At 40.5% G+C, this 18,727-nt stretch overlaps 1 protein-coding gene across 5 annotated transcripts in view; it reads left to right on the top strand.

Moving 5' to 3' along the window:
* Window positions 1-18,727, top strand: part of CRIM1 (cysteine rich transmembrane BMP regulator 1) — a 207,614-nt gene that overhangs the window by 138,113 nt on the left and 50,774 nt on the right. For all 5 annotated transcript variants that reach the window (XM_004265060.4, XM_033419295.2, XM_033419294.2 and 2 more), the window contains one exon: window positions 15,643-15,771. In XM_004265060.4, the coding sequence (XP_004265108.1) occupies window positions 15,643-15,771 (129 nt within the window). The remainder of the gene's footprint in view (window positions 1-15,642; window positions 15,772-18,727) is intronic.

Here is an 18,727-nt window from a genome sequence, read left to right as displayed (position 1 = left end):
TCATGTAACTTGCCCAAGGGCCTACAGCTCGGAAGTGGCAGAGCAGTGTATCACCAGAGCCCTGGCTCTGGACCCCTGCAAGGATACTGCCTCTGAGACAGAGTGCACTTATTGACCAGTAGCCTAAAAGAGGCTACGTCCCCCATGAGCTAGGATTTACCGTATGCTTTTGAATCCCTAAAACAGCACCTGTCATGTAAGTAGGTGCTCAAAAATGGTTAATGAATGGATGATGAGTGAGTGAGTTAGCGAAGGGGGAAAGACTAGAATAAGACAACAGACCCTGATACAGGGTTTCCTTAACCAATGCTGTGAAAGGGGTCAGATGCTGACCTCTGGTGAACTGAAGAAAGATTAATGTATAAATGCTTCTATTTGAAAATGCACTTTGAGAACAGAAAGCAGAGTGTTATATGAAGTATGTTTGGCACACGGTGGGTCCAGACGCCTACAGGTGAGTTGGACCAGTTAGCTTCAGATTGACTGCTCACCCTCCTGATTGAGCACGTAGCTCTCGACTCCCACCCAGGGGCAGCCTTCCAAGACTGGTTTGTAAACTGTGGTTTATCCTCTCTCAGTTCAGCCCCTGAAGTCCAGAATCACAGAATTAAAGTGGGCCTTCTCCAGACCCTCCAAGGCTAATGCTCACTGTCACATTTAATGTACTGCTTTTAAGACCTGCGCTGAGAGTGTATAAGTGCCACTGCCTTGTTCTCAGCTAGACTTTTTTTTTTTTTAATATCACAGTTAGGTATTGAGAATAATTTGCTAGTTGATTTCCCAGTAATGCCAGGTGTAAATCCTGTCTAAGTTGATTCTTAATGTCAGAGGGACCCTAAGGACAGGGTGCCATCTTCCATGAAAAAAAATATCCGTTTGTTTTATAATTAAAAGTAAGATAAGGGGGCTTCCCTGGTGGCGCAGTGGTTGGGAGTCCGCCTGCCGATGCGGGGGATGCGGGTTCGTGCCCCGGTCCCGGAGGATCCCACATGCCGTGGAGCGGTTGGGCCCATGAGCCATGGCCGCTGAGCCTGCGCGTCCGGAGCCTGTGCTCCACAACGGGAGAGGCCACAACAGTGAGAGGCCCGTGTACCGCAAAAAAAAAAAAAAAAAAAAAGTAAGATAAGGTGTTGGGGAGAGAAATACTGGCTTCATGATGTAATGACATGACCGTGATGACGCAACAAGAAAAATGCAAGATATGTGGACAAGTATGAGGCCATCTCCACCTGATGCAGGAGATAAGAATTTCATCATCCCTGATGAGTCTTGATGTCAGATCTGATCTGCTGTCTCATCTTGGGCTGTGGCTGGACCCTGCCCAGGTGGCCACTGTGACCTGAGTGTTCTTTAGGCCCAGTATGTGCAGAGTCTCCAGCTGGGATGAGTTGATGGTTTTGATGACCCTGGGGATTTCAGAGCCAACGCCAAGAGTATCACTTTTCAAGAACTAGAAACAGCATCGGTAATATTTTACAAGTTAGCATTCAATATTAGGATTTGAGTTGCTAGTAAATAAATTCCATGCTTGTGGTTGGGTACTTTCCAACCACAATGGGTACTTTCCTTTGTACTGTTTCCGTTTCTCTGAAACAAAAGCAAAATCTATTTCCAAATTCACACAGGAAATAAGAGAGTTATTTGTAGATTGTCACAGCTGAGTAACGGGTATATGAGGGTCCATCATATTATTCTATCTACTTCAGTATTTTAAAGATCTTTTCCATAATAAGAACTTGAAATGAAAGTTATTTGCAGAGTTATTGTCTGAAACTGAGCTGAGTTTCAGGCAGGCCTCGTGATTCTGCTAACCTGGACTTAACCAACTCTTGGAGTGGAGGAATAAAAATTGACTCCCTGTCCATGGAGCCTTTCTAATTCTCTGGACTTAGGATGGAACGTGACAGCTGTGCCATCAGCCATCTTCCTGCCAGCCGGCTGTCTTGGATCCCTTACTTGGGAAATCCTGGTCCTACCTGGGACAGTGTTGAAGAGAGGACATGAGGCATTTCTTGACCTTGTGGATTTAATGAGCCACTTCAGCATCAGCTCACCCAGTAGATCATGTGCTGCGGTCCTCTAAAGGGCTGGAGGTCTTTGAGCTGTGAAATAGACTGTGCTCCTCATCATCAATACTGATTTTATGGGAGCGCTACATTCTTTCCATAAATTCTGATATAGTTTGAATCAAGCCACCCTTCAAATGAGGTTTCTCCTGGGCTGATGGAAAAGTCTGTACCAGACACATATCTGGGTGGGAATTCCTTGAAACAAGAAAATATGTTTCCAGCCCCGCCCATAATACTTCCTCACCAAGCAGTATCTCAAACGATTAAGCTACTGCTTCTGTGGCAAGGAATCAAACATAGTTTGGCTGACCCCAGAGGCAGTGAAGTCAAAGATGCTACAGGGTCACATGATATTAATGTTCTGGTACGTAACAGGGATCAAAACTCAGTTTATGGGTGGTACTGCTTCAGTGCCATATACTATGCTATTATTAGTAGGCCAAGAATAATAAAATATTCATAATATTTCAAAGACTGTTAGGCATGTTTCATCCTTTAACTCTAAGTGTCCTGGAAACTAGTTCCATAAATGGAAATTAAAATATAGCACAGTGTGTTTTTTGGCTTGTCCAAATAAGGTCATATGTGGGGTAACAAATGCATAGCAGATGACCATGTGTCAACCTAGGTGTCCTTTAACCTAAGCATCCAAAATTGTTCATGAATGAATTTCATAGTATTTTTGTTTTCTCTGGGGATTTAAAATATCTTTAGGTATTTCAAATAACATTAGAATGGTATGGTTCAGAGCTGATTCTGAAACACTTGATTAGAGAAACCTTTGCCTGTGATTTTCCGGCATTTGGCAGTCCCACCTATTAAGTATTTCCCTGTGGAAGTGGCCTGCAAGGGGCAGGTTCCTCTTTATTTCCTCTGCTGTTTACTTCCCATACCTAAATGGGCATTACTGCCAGGAGTCTCATAATTTTCCTACTAAGATCATAATCGAATCTAATAGTTCAGACTTGGGCCTGCTAATTTTCATCTAATCAACAGAGGCAGGAAAACAGAGTCTGGAATGCCAGCTATGTGAATGAAAAATATTTAGTCATTCTTGAAATGATAGGAATGTTTTTCCAACAAGCTTAAATAAACACAATCTCTACTGAGACTGTGTTAAACTTTTTTTGGATAAGAGACAACTCTTAGGCAACCAAACAGAAGTTAATGAAGGTTATTAAGAGACATGCCCTTCAGAAAAGGCTTATGGACATTAAAAAGAAAGATTCCATTTTCTTTAGGGTACAACCATTGACCAGAAGTAGCAGAATTGGTTTCCTTTTAGCTTTTGTCAGCCTAATAGAATTTAGCATTTTAACTGGTAATCACATTGTCTACGTTTTGAGAGATGTCCTGCTTTACTAGCCATGGCTTATTAGACCATCTTACTTTAAAATCCTCATCTTCATCTCCTTCCACTGTTTGCCTCAATTCTAAGGAATGGATAGGTCTCAGCACACCTGTATTTAAAGCACGTGACAGCACTTTTTATATGAAGCTTGTTTATTTGTTCCCATCAATGCAAGGTCCAACTATAAAGTAGTGAAATTATTTTTAACATAATGAAATTACTTTTAAACATAACCAAGCCTTACATATCCAAGTGAAGTGTTTTTCCTTTCAAAATAGTTATATGGGAACTGTACAGCTATTGCAAGAATACCGTCGTTCAGAATATTTTTGGTACTTCTCTGTTGAAACTGACATTGCAGCTTGCCTCACGCACATCCTTTTGAAAATTCTTAGCTTTGTAAACCCCTGACTTTAAAGGTTTATTAGACTCTAGGAAATAGTCAAAGTCATTCACATCTAAGTCTGGTGGAAAGGCTGGGTGATCTAGCTGGGTAAAACTTTTCAGAAGAAGCAAAAAGTGACAGTGAAGTAAAGGCACTCTGTCTTCTATGACACAGTAATTTCCTCTGAAAGAGATTCTGAAGAGAAGTTTCAAATAGAATTTTAACATGAACAACATTTTAGCACAAGCATATAGCCCACAAAAGTGAGTGATTTTAGCAGTAACACTTATTTGTAAGTGCAACTCCTGGTGTGTTTATTGGAAAAAAAAATCAGTTCACGTACCACGTAGTATTTGTATGACTTCTAGGGACTAGAGGCATATATTTAAATGGTCATCTATTATATTACAACTTTTTGTAGAATTGCAGATGTTCCATTCAAACTTATTTTCAAATAAATTAGACTAAAATAATTTCCCTCTAGAAATAACTATTTTAAAAGTGGTGGTGAGGGCTTCCCTGGTGGCGCAGTGGTTGAGAGTCCGCCTGCCGATGCAGGGGACACGGGTTCGTGCCCCGGTCCGGGAAGATCCCACATGCCGCGGAGCGGCTAGGCCCGTGAGCCATGGCTGCTGAGCCTGCGCGTCCGGAGCCTGTGCTCCGCAGCGGGAGAGGGCACAACAGTGAGAGGCCCACGTACCGCAAAAAAGAAAAAGTGGTGGTGATTCCAATATAATTTATTTCTAATATTTTAGTTCTCGAATTCCACTTCTGATTGTACCATTTTAAACTGTCTCATTGTATAGTCTTAACCTTAAATGAGCAAAATGATTTCACATTGTTTAATACATGAGGGTTAGTATTAGAGATGGCGAGCAACCCAGTGAACTGTTTTTAAAGGCCCTATTGAAGTATTTTCTGTGCTGTGTCTGGCAGATTGTTGAAGATAAAATATCTGCTGCAATATTGTTGTAAAATAACAGGGCAGAGCGAAGGAATGAAAATGTCTACTGAAGAACATTCCTTGCCCATTGATGGATCTCCCGTCACAGGTGGCTGCTGAGGTGTCAGGGAGCTGGATCGTACCCACCTGTTATCCTCTGCAGTTGAGACTCCCGAAATGCTCACTATCCATCATCACGCAGGTTGGGAAATCTGTTACCCGGGGGCTCGGCAGGGCCAGATCTTGGTCTGGGGTCATACCATCAGTTTAATCCAAATTTGATATGGGACAAGCAATAGTGAACAGTTAGAACTTTTTTGAAATTTGTTCGAAACATGAGAGGATAGTGATGCATTGCATTTTACACATTTTTCAGTTCGAGTTGAATTATTAGCAGTTTGACCAAGTTTTAACTTGCCATGTATGTCTACAGGATACCTGTTTACACATCCAGTGAATTTTACTTTCACATCTCAGAGAAGCTGGATTTATCACATTCGTTTGAAACAGAGCCCAATTCAGGGATCCAGACCATTGGAGACCACAGAATTTAATACTCGCTGCCAGTCGAAAATAAGATTCGGTTCAAGGCTCCAGCTCTCATTCTGCAGCATCATGAACCGAGACTAAGAATCCCCAAGAACATTCTAAGACCAACAAGTGCTTGGTCCTTGGGGACCCTGAGAGTCATGTGGCGCTCTGGGTTTGATTTTTCCCCTTGGCTGCTAGAGCAAACTGAGAGATGAGTCTGTAAGCCACGTCCCCAACCAGGCAGGACCTCACAGCGTGCACCCTGTGTGTCGACCTCATTCCTGGCTGCAACGTATTCTTTCTACTTAAAAGTTACCTTGGTCCTCCTTTCCTCACTTTAAAAACATATACATATATAATTTGAGACGGCCTTGGGTCTGCTTTGGAATCCAGCAAAGTATATTTAATGCTTGTTTATGTATTCGGTGCCCCTGCGCCGGTGCCTTGCACTATGGTCCTGCCACCCGTAGTTTGGGCATTTGAAGGACAACACAAAATGGTGTTCTTTTTCAGCTTAATTGGAAAGCTATTGCCCTGCAAATCAGCTCACATTTTAAAGCAGTTCAGGGAGTCTCTATTTTGTTCATGAAACTAAAAAAATGTTCGGAGATAATAAACTGTCAGTTTGGGCCGGCCTCAGGCCTTGCGTATTGAAAGAGGGCAGCAAGCTTAGATCTTTTCAAGACTGTGACTCTCTCATGCTTTCTGGGAACCAAGTTCTAAAAAGATTCCATGGAGATCTTAGACCAGATGAAAGCAATAGGGGTGTTCGGCAGTGCTGTGACAGAGACACTGAGGACATTATTGTTTCAAACATGACCACCCCCACCAGTATTATTGTTAAGAAAGTACTGGTTGAATTATCTCATTATTGACATAAGTTTCATATCACTGACTTACTGAAACTAAGATTTGCTGATCAAAGACATCTTTTAGAGATGGATTTTCCATATCCTCTTTCAGCTTGAGGATGGCAGAACTACTGGCAAAACTACCAAAACAGTATAAATTGTACTGTGATGAATTTGCCCTCATCTTCGAAGATGAGCAAGGCACCCATCATGAGAGAGGAAGCATGGGGTCAGCCAGGCACACAGAAGCATTGTTTCAACTCACACTGGATAAGCTGATTATGAAGAGATTTCTCTTCTCTTCGAGACACCATGGACACAGTCAAAAGTCGAAACAATGATACTCAGACTGCAACTCAGCAGATGTGAAAGGCGCCAGTGGCCAGTCACTAACACCCTCCAAAGCTTACCAGACCATATAAAAGGATGTCATGGACCCACCCACACCCCAGATGCTTTTCATGTTATCAGTGGAGATAGAAATGATGCGTAAGTTACAATGGACAGGATTCAGAATGCCAAGCCAGTTGTCAGAGCATTTATCAGCTGAACATTTGAGGCTTGCAAAAGGACTCATAATTCATTTACTGAGCCATCATCTGAGACCAGTTCCAGCTCTAAGCAGGCAGGATAGTCATTTCAACAGTAATTATAGCAACAAGTAGCATTCTGTTAACACTTCGAGTTTATGGAACAGTCCCCTCTTTACGATCTTATTTGAGTCGTACGATGATCTTGTGAGGTAGGAATAGTGGGAATTCCCACTTCATAGAAGCCCAAAGAGGTTCAGCATCACGTGTAAGATAATGAAAGAACAGGGACTCAAGCTCAGTCTTCTAACCCCAAGTCCATGTCCTTGGCATTACTTCTCTAGAACCCTTATCGTAAGAAGGGAGAGGGTGAAGAAAATAAGTCAGTGAATATCAAAGTATTTGATCATCGTGGCTCAGATTCAAGGCTTTTCTTGCTCCTGGCTCCATTCTCATTACTAAGACCCCAGTTACTGTTATTTTTGTCTTTTGTGACCCAGCCTTTGATCCGGGTTTTCCCTGAACCTCGGCCTGGAATTTTGACCTTGCTGTTTGACCTCTTGGAAAGCCTGCTTCCCCTTGTCCGTTCCTGCCTCTCCCACCTGGGGAAACAGCTCCACCCGAGAGCGCTGAGCTGTCTCCCCAGATGTCTCTGTCCTCACGCTTGCCGTGGGCTCAGCCTCATTCACACCCAGCCAGGCTGCAGGCCCTGAGCAGTGGTAGTCAGGTGTCCACTGAATGTGCCCAGCACCGAGATAGACCGTCATCAACACTTGTGCCTTCTGATCCACACGCTTCCCCTGTCTCACTCTGATTCCTGCCGGTCGTTGCTTAATCAGCAGGCAGATTTGCTGGGCCTTCGGCACAAGCACCCATCCTTCATCCAGTACGAGATGAGCTGCCGAGCTGAGTGAGTGCCCGGTTATTTTCAGGACTATTTTAATAACACTTTATTTATTTGGCACCATCAAGGAGTGAGGTAGTCACAGAAATGGATTACCCAGATAATTGAAATCTGGGGTGTCAGATTTTATGTTAAGAATTTTGAAGGAAGGCCTTCCACAGTGCTCTGTGTACTTTTGTGCCTTGTTAGGCCAGAAGTGCAGATCATAGTTTAACCATTTCATAGGCTACTGAGTACCTCGTTTTAGACTGTTTGGGTTTGGGGACTTGCATTTAGTTTTCACTGTTACTAGTGTGTCAGGGTCACAACAGCCTTCTAAATCTAGCTTGCTACTTCAGTGGAGCTCATTTATTGGGTACCTACTCTGTGCAAGGGACTTCTGCCTTGACGAAGACCCTAAGGAACGTACTGTCCAATCCTACAAAAGTTAGGAAATTATAGATTCGGCCTGTTGGGGACAATATTGAGTGGGGCTCTTTCTAAAACAATGTGTCCTGAATTTCAGTTCTCAGGTGTCCTTTTGTCCTCTTTGTTCATTCATTAAGTGCTACAGTGGGCCAAGTACTGTGCTAGATGCTGAAGTTGTAAACAGTGAACAAACCATTGCCCCTAATGTGAAGATCCTTCCCCGCTGGTCGTCAGCCATTTCGCAGAGCGGCAGGTTGAAATAACAGAATTCTGACCATCTGACACCCCTCTCCCAGCCGAATATAGCTATTAAAATGTGCAGATACACATATACACATGTACTTATAAATATGGTGCATTCTTCCCAGTTAAAGGTTACCAAGATGTAGTCTCTGTGAGAATAAACAATAACAATATAAGGATAAAATATAAGACAAGTATAAAAGGTCCAGATTATTCTTGGAATCCAGTCATTTTGTGAGCTCTCTCAAGCTGAATTCCTGGAAAAAGATACACCATTCTCTGTTAAAATTTTTTTTTAATTTTTCTTTTTGTGGTCTTTTAATAATCACATAATCGTAGTACTGTCTTTTCCTATTAAACATGAGATTGGTAAAGGAAGAAAAATATGACCGACAGCCAAGATTCCTTGGAAAAGCATACAAAGTTAATAAATAGGCCTAAAGTAAATATATTGCTTCTCTATCTGCCCATAAAATAATACAAGTCTTGGGAACATTTTCACACCATTCATTTTAAAATAAAGAAACTGCTCTGAGATAAGTACTTTAGAAATTACAAGGATGTAGGTGTTGTTATGAGAAATATATACAAAGGAAAAAAAGGATAAATGTGTAGTGGCTGAAAGAATTTGAAAATTCCAACTGTAGGAGATTTTTTTCCATGACTCAATGAGACTTTCTTAAATACACATTCATACCCCATGGAAATTCCCACTTCCAGATTAGGGAATTTTTGTATCCTCAACTTTTTTTTTCTTATTGTCTACATTAATAGAGTTTTCCCTCTAGCTTCATTTGGGAACATTTCATCTTTACCTTTTCCTAGGCTGCAATTATGTTAACAATTTGCTGATTTATTTGAATGGTTTTCTGACTAGTTATGGTCACATTTGAAAAGCAACTGTGGTAACAGAATGACATATGAAGACACAGTAAAACAGATAAGCTATCTCCTTTGGTTCTGTCTTGGCCAACTTTATCTCCAGTTTTATGGCCCTGGACAGGCTACCAGTAATTGTAGGGCTATAAGGAGGCCTGATATATTTAGCCATATAAACCAAGTGAAGCTTTGGAATTTTCCCACTTATTAGGTACTCACATTGCTTAACCAAGTCCAGCCATTCCCCCTACCCCCACCCCCACCCAAGAAATCTTAAGGAAGAGAGTGCCTGAATTAGGTCTGAAAAGACAACATAATTGTTCATCTTTGTTTCTCGCAATCAAATAAGCAGGCTTGCGAATTTACACAGAAAAGCTACGTGAAGTATGCAAACCATTAATAAATCCCAAAAGGAGAAGTAGTAAGAGACAGATAGGAATTAGCTTCGTTTATCTTATTACTTCCATATGATTTTTTTTAACTTATAAAAGAAATTTAAGAACATATCTGCCATAAAAAAAAAACCACTATGTTTTCTAGAAATTTGCCTATAGAGAGATTTTTCCAGAAAAACTTCCCTTGGTTTGTGGGTGTCTGTGTGCGCGTGCATGCACTTGTACGATTCGTAGGAATCTGGGGTGCTGGCAGACAGCTGCTGCCCACAGCCAGGCCCTCCAGACGTGCCATTCACCCAGAGCACAGCACGGGGAGGCAGCAGTACTCCTAGAGACGATTGAGGTCTGAAACCAGAGCTAATGATTACCCTCCTAACAGAGTCAGTGCTGCAGACAGTCCTAAGCACGGTGGCTCTGTATGCCTTACACGAGTGTACTTTTCCAGTCACCCACCCATACTCAGGAGCTACTAGTTGGCTGTCAGCCTTCCCAGGGTTGCTAATCAGAAAGAGTGCTTCACATATTTGTCAATGGAGATGATTAGTATTATTTGCAAGATAAACAGCTCATAGTAATCAAGGTAATGAGAAGAACCTTGTATGTATTAATTCAAAACCAGGAGTTCAGTGGAGTAATACAGATTAGACACCAAAAAGCATTTATTAACATTTTCATTTAAGCTATATCTGAAAAATAAAAATCAGTGATTATATACATTGTTTCAGAATCAAATTAACATTATTATTACACATTTTTAAATAACTGGTAGTCAAAATACATTCTTTTTTGTTCTGTTGTTGTCCCAAACATGTTGAAATATCCAATATGATGATGACAGGACTGATACTAAAACTTTAAGTCAACACCTTAAAAGGTTGAATTGGAGTTTCAAGTTCTTACTTTCCTCTCCTCTTTTTGGAAAATTTTCCATAAAGTAAAATAACAGAAAGCAAGAAAGTATAGAGCTTAGATTTGCTTAACACATTTATACCCCCTGAATAATGAAATGTATGTTACCTTATGGTCTAGTGATGTGGCCTTGGAGTTAAAATAATGATTTTCATTTCAACTTTATACTCTTGACCAAATTAATTGTGATCACAGTGCCTTAATATCCCCAGTAAGCAGATAAAATTGCTTCTAGAAAATACTTGAACATCAGTGTAGAATATTGGTGGTGTTCTTCAGAAACTTAGTGTCTGAGGTTCTCTAAATCTTGAAAAACGTGAATGTTTTCCTGGAAATGTTTTTACTGATAAGGGGTTTGTTGGGCTTCCTAGGATGTGAAAGAAATATCCATCCCTAATTTTAATTAAACATAAAATAAAGAGCCAATATGTGTTTGCTTATGTTACTGCAAGTTATAATAGTTTTTTTCCAGAATTTTGTTTTCTAAGACTTGGGATAAGAATTGGTGCTGAACATCTACATTCCTGACACAATCCCAAGGGTTCTTGTAAAAATAGCTCTTCCGGAGAGTATAAGGTACTTGGAAAGTCTTTAAAAATCATTCAGGAAAAGGACAGGTGGAGGAAAGTAGAGATTCCCACCCAGATGCAGGGTAGGAAACAGCAAATGGATATAGACATAACAAACACCCGTTTTTGTTCTTTATTGCTTCTAGGCTCAGAAAATATTTCTAGAATTCTTCTCCACAAAGAAGCGGTTCCAGGGTTCCCTTTAGAAATAGTTGTAGCCAAAGACAATGAATTCCTGCTGTTTCAAGCCTTCTTCCTTTGGAGGACATTAAGGTATTTCTTTAATTCCTCAGCTGATTCAATACAAGATGAGATGGAATTTCAGGGTGATACTGTAAGCAGTACTTCATTGAATTTCCCCTCGCCAAATCCATCCTTGTGCAAGCATTTTCTCATTCTCCTAAACAAGGAGATCCAAGACCATTTCTCTCTTCTGAAAGAGGCCCACTAACGCATATCTGCCCAACCAATTTAAAAGGAGACCATTTTCTTTGCTTCCAGCAACAGGCAGATGCATTTGTTTCCAAAAGTCTTAGCAGGACCTCTGTTCAACTGATAATCACCAGACTCTCCAAGGACATGGCATCGCCGTCATCCTTCTAGAGGAGCATGTACTCTCTAGCATGTCATGTCAGTATTGTACCCCCGTGTAATCTAAGAGCACAGAAAAGTGGGATTTAAATGAGGATCATCTGGTCTTCAGGCCAAGACCCATCAGGATATATTCCATATTCAGAGCACTGTGGCATAAACTAAAGAATGTGTGGGATAATAACAATTCCCAGTACGCAAATTTCAGGCTGCTCTAACAAGCACAGTGCACGTTTCACAGATTTCACTAACACTTCCTCAAGCTCCTTTACTTATTTGGATTAGAAACAATCATACTGTGATACCATGATTCTGGACTCTTCAAACTTACCTCTTCCCCCACCAAGAACTTCCTTGTATAGAAACTGCAGAAAGTCTAACCAGCTCTTGGTTATTCTCTAAGGACTGTAAATGCAATGTTGATTTGAAATACTCTCATTCAGGATGGTATCAAGTGTGTCTCACTTTGGTGTTCATTATGTAGAATAAGAAATTGAATTTCAGTAGACTCACAGCACTTCATTCTCAAAAGACTGCCCTGATGTTAGTAACAGGACCAGTTCTGAGATTACATATTAATATACTGGACTGAAAGCGGATTCTCAGATCCATTTATGATAATGTCAGTGTTTTTGCTAAACAATTTATAGTTTACAGAATTCTAAAATAGAGATGGCCTCACATGGCAGGAAACTGAGCACTAAAATGTTGAGAGAATGATGAAAGGGAATAGTGCATAATGTATGACTTTAGATAAAATGTTAGGAGACAGCTAGTTGCCTGCATATGTGTCTGTTACAAATCAGCAGTTACTCCAGCGACAGAGGATAACAGCAGTAAGTACCCCAAACACATGCTCCACTATCCTTAAAAAGTTTCTGGGCTTCCCTGGTAGCGCAGTGGTTGAGAGTCCGCCTGCCAATGCAGGGGACGTGGGTTCGTGCCCCGGTCCAGGAAGATCCCACATGCCGCGGAGCGGCTGGGCCCATGAGCCATGGCCGCTGAGCTTGTGCGTCCGGAGCCTGTGCTCTGCAACGGGAGAGGTCACAACAGTGAGAGGCCCGCGTACTGCAAAAAAAAAAAAAAAAAAAAAAAGTTTTTAAAATTTGTTCCACTTTGTATTTGAAAAGGAAAAGAATACTTATTTAACATAATAAAGTGAGATGACTAGTGTTAAAATGCTTTTTAAAAATAATTTAGACTTCTGTCTACATTTAATATATCACGATGAGTGTTGTGTTCAGCCTAATCTATTGAGGGGCAGTTGAATAGCTTTAGAGTAAATTGGTTTTGTTGAGTTTTTCTGTGTTTTATTTTAATAAGTATTGAGGGAGTCAGATTTTGAAACTTACATACTTTCCGGTTTCTTCCCTCTAATGTACATCATCGATGAATGGGGAAATATTAATTTTAGAGGCACAGAATAATGTTTGGCTTCTTTGCATTCTGCCACGTCATCTGAGGCCTGGAAGACATCCAGGAGGACTGGTTTTACCTAAAATATTTACAACACAGCGTTGTAGAACCAGCACCTACTTAAATAGCCCTTCTATGCATTTTTTTTCCCATTTGTTAAACTTAGCTCAAGCTGTTATCCTGAATGTTACAGGGAAACATGTTGAACATATTTCTTCTGCTAAAGAAATGTGTGCTTGACGTACCCCTGGAGCTGGCTACCTAGCGGATACAGTCATTTGGATAAAGGGTGGGACTGTCAGTATTGTGGTTCTGATCCTCAAACAACCCAATTTTTTTGTTTTTTTACTTTCTAGCCACAGAGCACAATCCTAATCCCATCCATTAATCATAATATGTACCAAAAATAGCATGCACATCACCATTGATTATCTTAACAAATCTCTAAAATTCACTGAAAATAAAATCCCATACTGCCCTGTGATTATTATGCATTTTCAGTGTCATCTGCCGAGATATATATTTTTCCATCGTATACTTTCTGAAGGCAAAAGTTTCTCATAAACTTAAATGTCAGTAAAGAATACAAGCTTTGGGTCTGCGTAGATGTGCCCAAGACATTTCCTTGCCCGTAAGCCATGCACTAAAGCACTGGACAAAGAGTTTAGAATCCTTCCCTGATCCTTGCTATTAACTCTCTGGAACGTAGACCTAACTCCTCCTTCGATGGGATCATCTGTGGTATGGTTTACTGAGACACGAGCCAGGTCCCCTGCTCTATCTTGTATTTGTGGTTAGAATAATTTTGATGAAACCTCCACAGTCTTATGGCTAAAGGCTGAAACAATTATTATCTTGGATGTGTAACAAGAGTAGTGATAAAGGAAAGACTGTAGGTTTAAAACCCGCTGATATTTACAGTAAATTTTAAGAGAATGGAGGAAAGCAGCACTACTGTATTTAATTCACTAAGTCTTAAAACTTGACTAAAACTAAACCACTTTTTGATGTTTACAGTTACCTGTCAGAAAGGATACTTTAGTCGTTGAAAGAAATTAGAAATTTCACAGCAGTGGAAATCTTAGATAAAAATTTCAGGGAGATGTTCTGCCAACTGTGCTGTAATAAAAATAGAGAATGTGCTACACCGTCTTCATACGTACTCTCACTGGGAGAATGCTGATGAAAGCATCTCTTTAACAAGTCCTAGTTGCTCACTACCTGTGAAGAGTTGAATCACTGGCCTCTTTTAGCAGGTGGATAAAAATGTAGAACTCTTGATCTTATCAGTGGCACCTAAAACACTTATTTTTGGTCTCTCTTCCATGGTAACGGGAGGTGAAACTTGAGAAGACAGTGTGGACTAATGGATAGAGTGTTGGACAGGAGGTCAGGCACCTCTGTTCTGTTCTGTTCCCAGCCTGCTACTGGGTTGCTATGTAAACTTAGATAAGCCACTTACCCTCTCTGCACCTCATGTTTTCCATTTGTGAAAACATAGGTAGAGACATTCTGTACTTAGCACTTCACAAAGATATTGTGAGAACCAGCTTACTCTGAAGAAGTTCATAGTATCTTTGGGTTGAAAAGAGGCTACGTAAATACGTCACTGTCCTTGTTCCCTTTGACAACACTCTCTCCACAGTCTGACATTGTATAAACTGTCCCTTATCAATCACTGCAAAACAGGTACCATTACAATGCGCTTTGTATTGCATAGAAGCTGAGAGTGTGACCCTAGAGCCAGAACACCTCGTTTGAATCTGGGGTCCACCACTTACTAAACCCTGTGACCTTGGACAAGTCAGTATGCTGGATTTCCTCATCCGTAAAATAGGGATAATGACAGCACCCGTCTCTTTCCGATTGTGATCCAAAACTTGAAGGCATTTATGAAGAGCACTTCAGATGTTATATAGACGCATAATACACTTCACGTAAGTGTGTGATTACTGTTTAGTAACAGTAATCTCTAGGCCAGAACAATTCCTCATTAGTAACATGGCAGTGAAGGTCAAAATCACCTCCGGCCTTGGTTTCTTCTGTGCATCTCATCTCAGGGTGGCTGCTCTCTCTTCCTCCCGAATGCTTGTGTCTGTCTCCCCCACTCCCTGAAGCCCTGAGTATAAACTCCTATAGATGATGTGATCTGTCATGTCATCTGTAATAATTGAGAGTGTCACATAAAAGGTCAAAGAAATTCAGATGTTTTAAAGGCTCAGAAACATATCTGATTTATTAACTTGAAAAGTCGCTCATAGATTTCAGAAGTATTGCAAAATGGAGAGTGAGATAATTGACAGCTGGAAGCTGTTTCCTGATTGTTATAAAAAATAAACTCAGAAAACATCAGGAGGAAATAGAAGAATAACGATTTAAATTCATTTTAACCTTTCTTGTCTGCTTCTGTAGTGGTGAGGGTACCCAAAAATGCATAAATTGCTCAAATGTAAAGAAATAGAGCATCTGGATTTTCAAAAGTTTAAATAAAAATATTTCTTTTTCAGGGGCTAACAACATTATGAAAGTATAAAAGTCTAGGATTTGATGAAGATTACTGATTAGGTTTTTTCCTGTGACTTACCATAGTGTGGGATTTCAAAGATTGAATAGCATCTAAGAGGTAATCATATGTTTCATTGATTTTTTTTTCTCTCTTTATTATTAGAACCAACCTACATCACAATTGATCCACCTGCGTGTGGAGAGTCATCAAACTGCACCCTGACAGAGAAGGACTGCATTTATGGTTTCAAACTTGATCACAATGGTTGTCGAACTTGTCAGTGCAAAAACAGTGAGTACACGGAAGACTGTGTTTTTTCAGAGCCTAATATTGTCAAAGCATATTGTGTGATTGAATATCTTTTCTTTCATTCCTATTCATGACATTCCCTTAGCAACCTGAAAGAAGGAAAAAAAAAGTGTATTTAACATAAACACATGGTCATTTGGAGAAAAAGAGCTGCTCCTTTATTCCGGTTTTTGCCCTCATTTCATTATGTTCAGATACTCCTTGATGTCTGGCTGCGTCATGGGTGAAGCCCTGGGAACTCTGGAGCACATGTTTCCAAACACCCAGGGAGCTCTCAGTACTGCCCTTGCCGGGGTCATCAGTGACAAGGAGGTCACTCACACAGAGGTGTCACATTCCATGTGTGGCAGCCATAGTCTTTAGAATGTGCTCCACTTTCTCGATCCCAGCTCTCTTCCACGTAGATTCCAATCATGTCGCCAGGCCATGATCTCTGAAATGTGATACAGTATATTGCATTTCTTACCGGAAAAAAAAATTGCCCTTCATGTTTAAAACGATTTTGAATTCCTCTAATTCTTCTACCAGAATAAACATCTTTAGTCATTCCCCAGGTGACATAGTTTCTAGAACTTTCTTGGTCCTTATGTAAATGTGTGGCCTAGAAACAAACAGAGTATTGCAGAATTTGGTCTGATCACTGCAGTGCTATTGTGTGGTCTAAGTGAGCATTTGCTCTTTGGATTATACACTGTTGGCTAACACTGAGGTTATAAGCAACTAGAACCAGTTGGTACTTTTTACATCAGAGGCACATAGGTGATTCTCATTTGTTCTGTATTTGAGCATTTGATTTTTTTTTTTAATGATATAAATGCAGGGCCAAATTTAACCAGAAATTACCCTGAGAGTTTTCAACCGTTCACCAACTAGTTGGGATATTTTTGAATCTTGATGATGTGACCTCATACTTTTATCTATGCCTCCCAGCTTATATCAAATAAGCATAACTTACATGTCCTCATCTAAATCATTGCACTAAAATAAATTAAATTGTATAGAACCAAGGAGAGAGCCCTGTTAGCACTGAAGGCCTTCCTGCAAAATGACTTTGAACGTAATCCTCACTTCTTCTATGGAGTTATTCAGCTGACGACATATCAGCTCCATCTCCACAAGGAAATCTTGAAACTCTTGATCTGTATCTTATCTGAAATCAAAATACATTCTATTTACAACATTCCTTTGCTGGAAACCCTACTTTAAACATAAAACGCAGTTAGTAGGGTATGGGTTGTTTTTCATGAACCTATACTGGGCTCCTGGTATTCACTGCTTTCTTTCCTAAATGTCGCATATCCCGTGTTTAACCATTCCTTCTGCAGAATTTTCAGTTGTGAATGTCAGGCTTAGTTCCTGTAGTGCTAGAATCCTTTGTCCCTTTTGAAATGACATTTGGCCTCTTTTAGTTTTCTGAAATCTCTTTCCATTCCCTCTGATGTCTCCAAATATGGACAGTGCTTCTATAATCAGCAGGTTCTCCATGAGCCTCTGGGTATAATTACCCTGGACTCAGAGAGTTAGAATTACTTAATGTAGAGAGATGATCACTTTCTGATTTATCAGTTTTCTTGGGCTCTGTATTCCTCTTCACCTTAATCATTCAATGCTTTCTTTTGTAAGAATGTTTTCGGTGAAGACAGATACTAAGTAGGAGTTGCATAATTCGATTTTCTCAGTTACTTGTTAACCATCACACTGTCTGTGGGATGGACTTGGTGCTGAAACGGAGGTTATCAAACTGTTGTTGTGATGATGGTTGTTTACACCTTTAAATTTCCCATGAGCCTCCACCCATCGGGGACTGTCTGCCTTCCTACACTTGTTTCTGTTCAGAGGAGAACCAGTCCCTGTTATACACCTATCTGCCTTTTATACCTCCCTTCGGAAAGCCAAGTTTACTAGGGAGCTGCTTTGGCAGCCATATTTGTTGGCTTAAATGGTCAACTTTGATTTTTTGACACCAAGATAATTGGTGATTGTATCACAAAGAGTTTATATTTTAATCCTTCTCGTATCTCTTGAGCTGTACATCCTTTCTGATCATGGGAGCATACCTAATTTTTTTTTCCTGAACTTTTTGAAGTCTAAAAATATAGATTTCATTGTACCTAGTCACCCTGCCTACCATCTTCACCTGGGCTTTGTTATTATGAACTTTTGGCCACATGGGCACACCTACCTAAGACCCCTGCTGATTCACAATGAGCCCTTTGTAGTTAAATCCAAAGAAGCAATTTCCCTCAGTTGTCATTGAAGCAAGTCAGAAGCATATGACCGGCTTTTTTTAAATTGAGACTTAACAGGAAAATTCTGCTCTGCCTGTCTTTGTGTTAGTGTTGCTTTCTGGCTTTGTAAAAGGAACATCCATGCATACTGCCTGCTTTGCACCTCCATTTCATTAACACATAGGAGGAAATATGTACAGGAGACCATTGCATTTTATGTCAGCTGGAATTTGTCATTTTGTCTATATCATACACAAAAGTACACGGAAAGTATATGACAGAGCCATAGAGCATTCTGCTCTCATCCCCTCCCATTAGCAGTCCTGATTATTTGACACCTTTGGGCGGTGAGTCAAATTAAATCAAACTGCCACATCCTCGGTTGTCAGATTCTTGTGACTGTATGGACCCAGCTCTCCTCCCAGACTCTGGCATCATACTGACTTGTATCTGGGTGATCAGGGCAAGTTGCTTTATTTCCTAGAGCCTCTGTGTCCTCATCTGTAAAGTGCAGGTAATAATACCAAAGTAATGGGTTGTTTTGAGGACTAATTAGTGAATGCAAAGCTAGCTTTACTACCCGACATATGGTAATTGTTGACACGATAGCTGGTTTATAACATGCATTTCTGAGTCAGCTAGAGCTAGCTGACGTGGAAAGCCCCCAGTTTCCCTCCTTTGTTCCGACACCAACCTGCCTCCAGTTCTTC

This window comes from Orcinus orca, chromosome 13 (assembly GCF_937001465.1).
Source record: "Orcinus orca chromosome 13, mOrcOrc1.1, whole genome shotgun sequence".
Taxonomy (NCBI): Eukaryota; Metazoa; Chordata; class Mammalia; order Artiodactyla; family Delphinidae; genus Orcinus; species Orcinus orca.
This window is presented reverse-complemented; position numbering and strand designations above follow the sequence as displayed.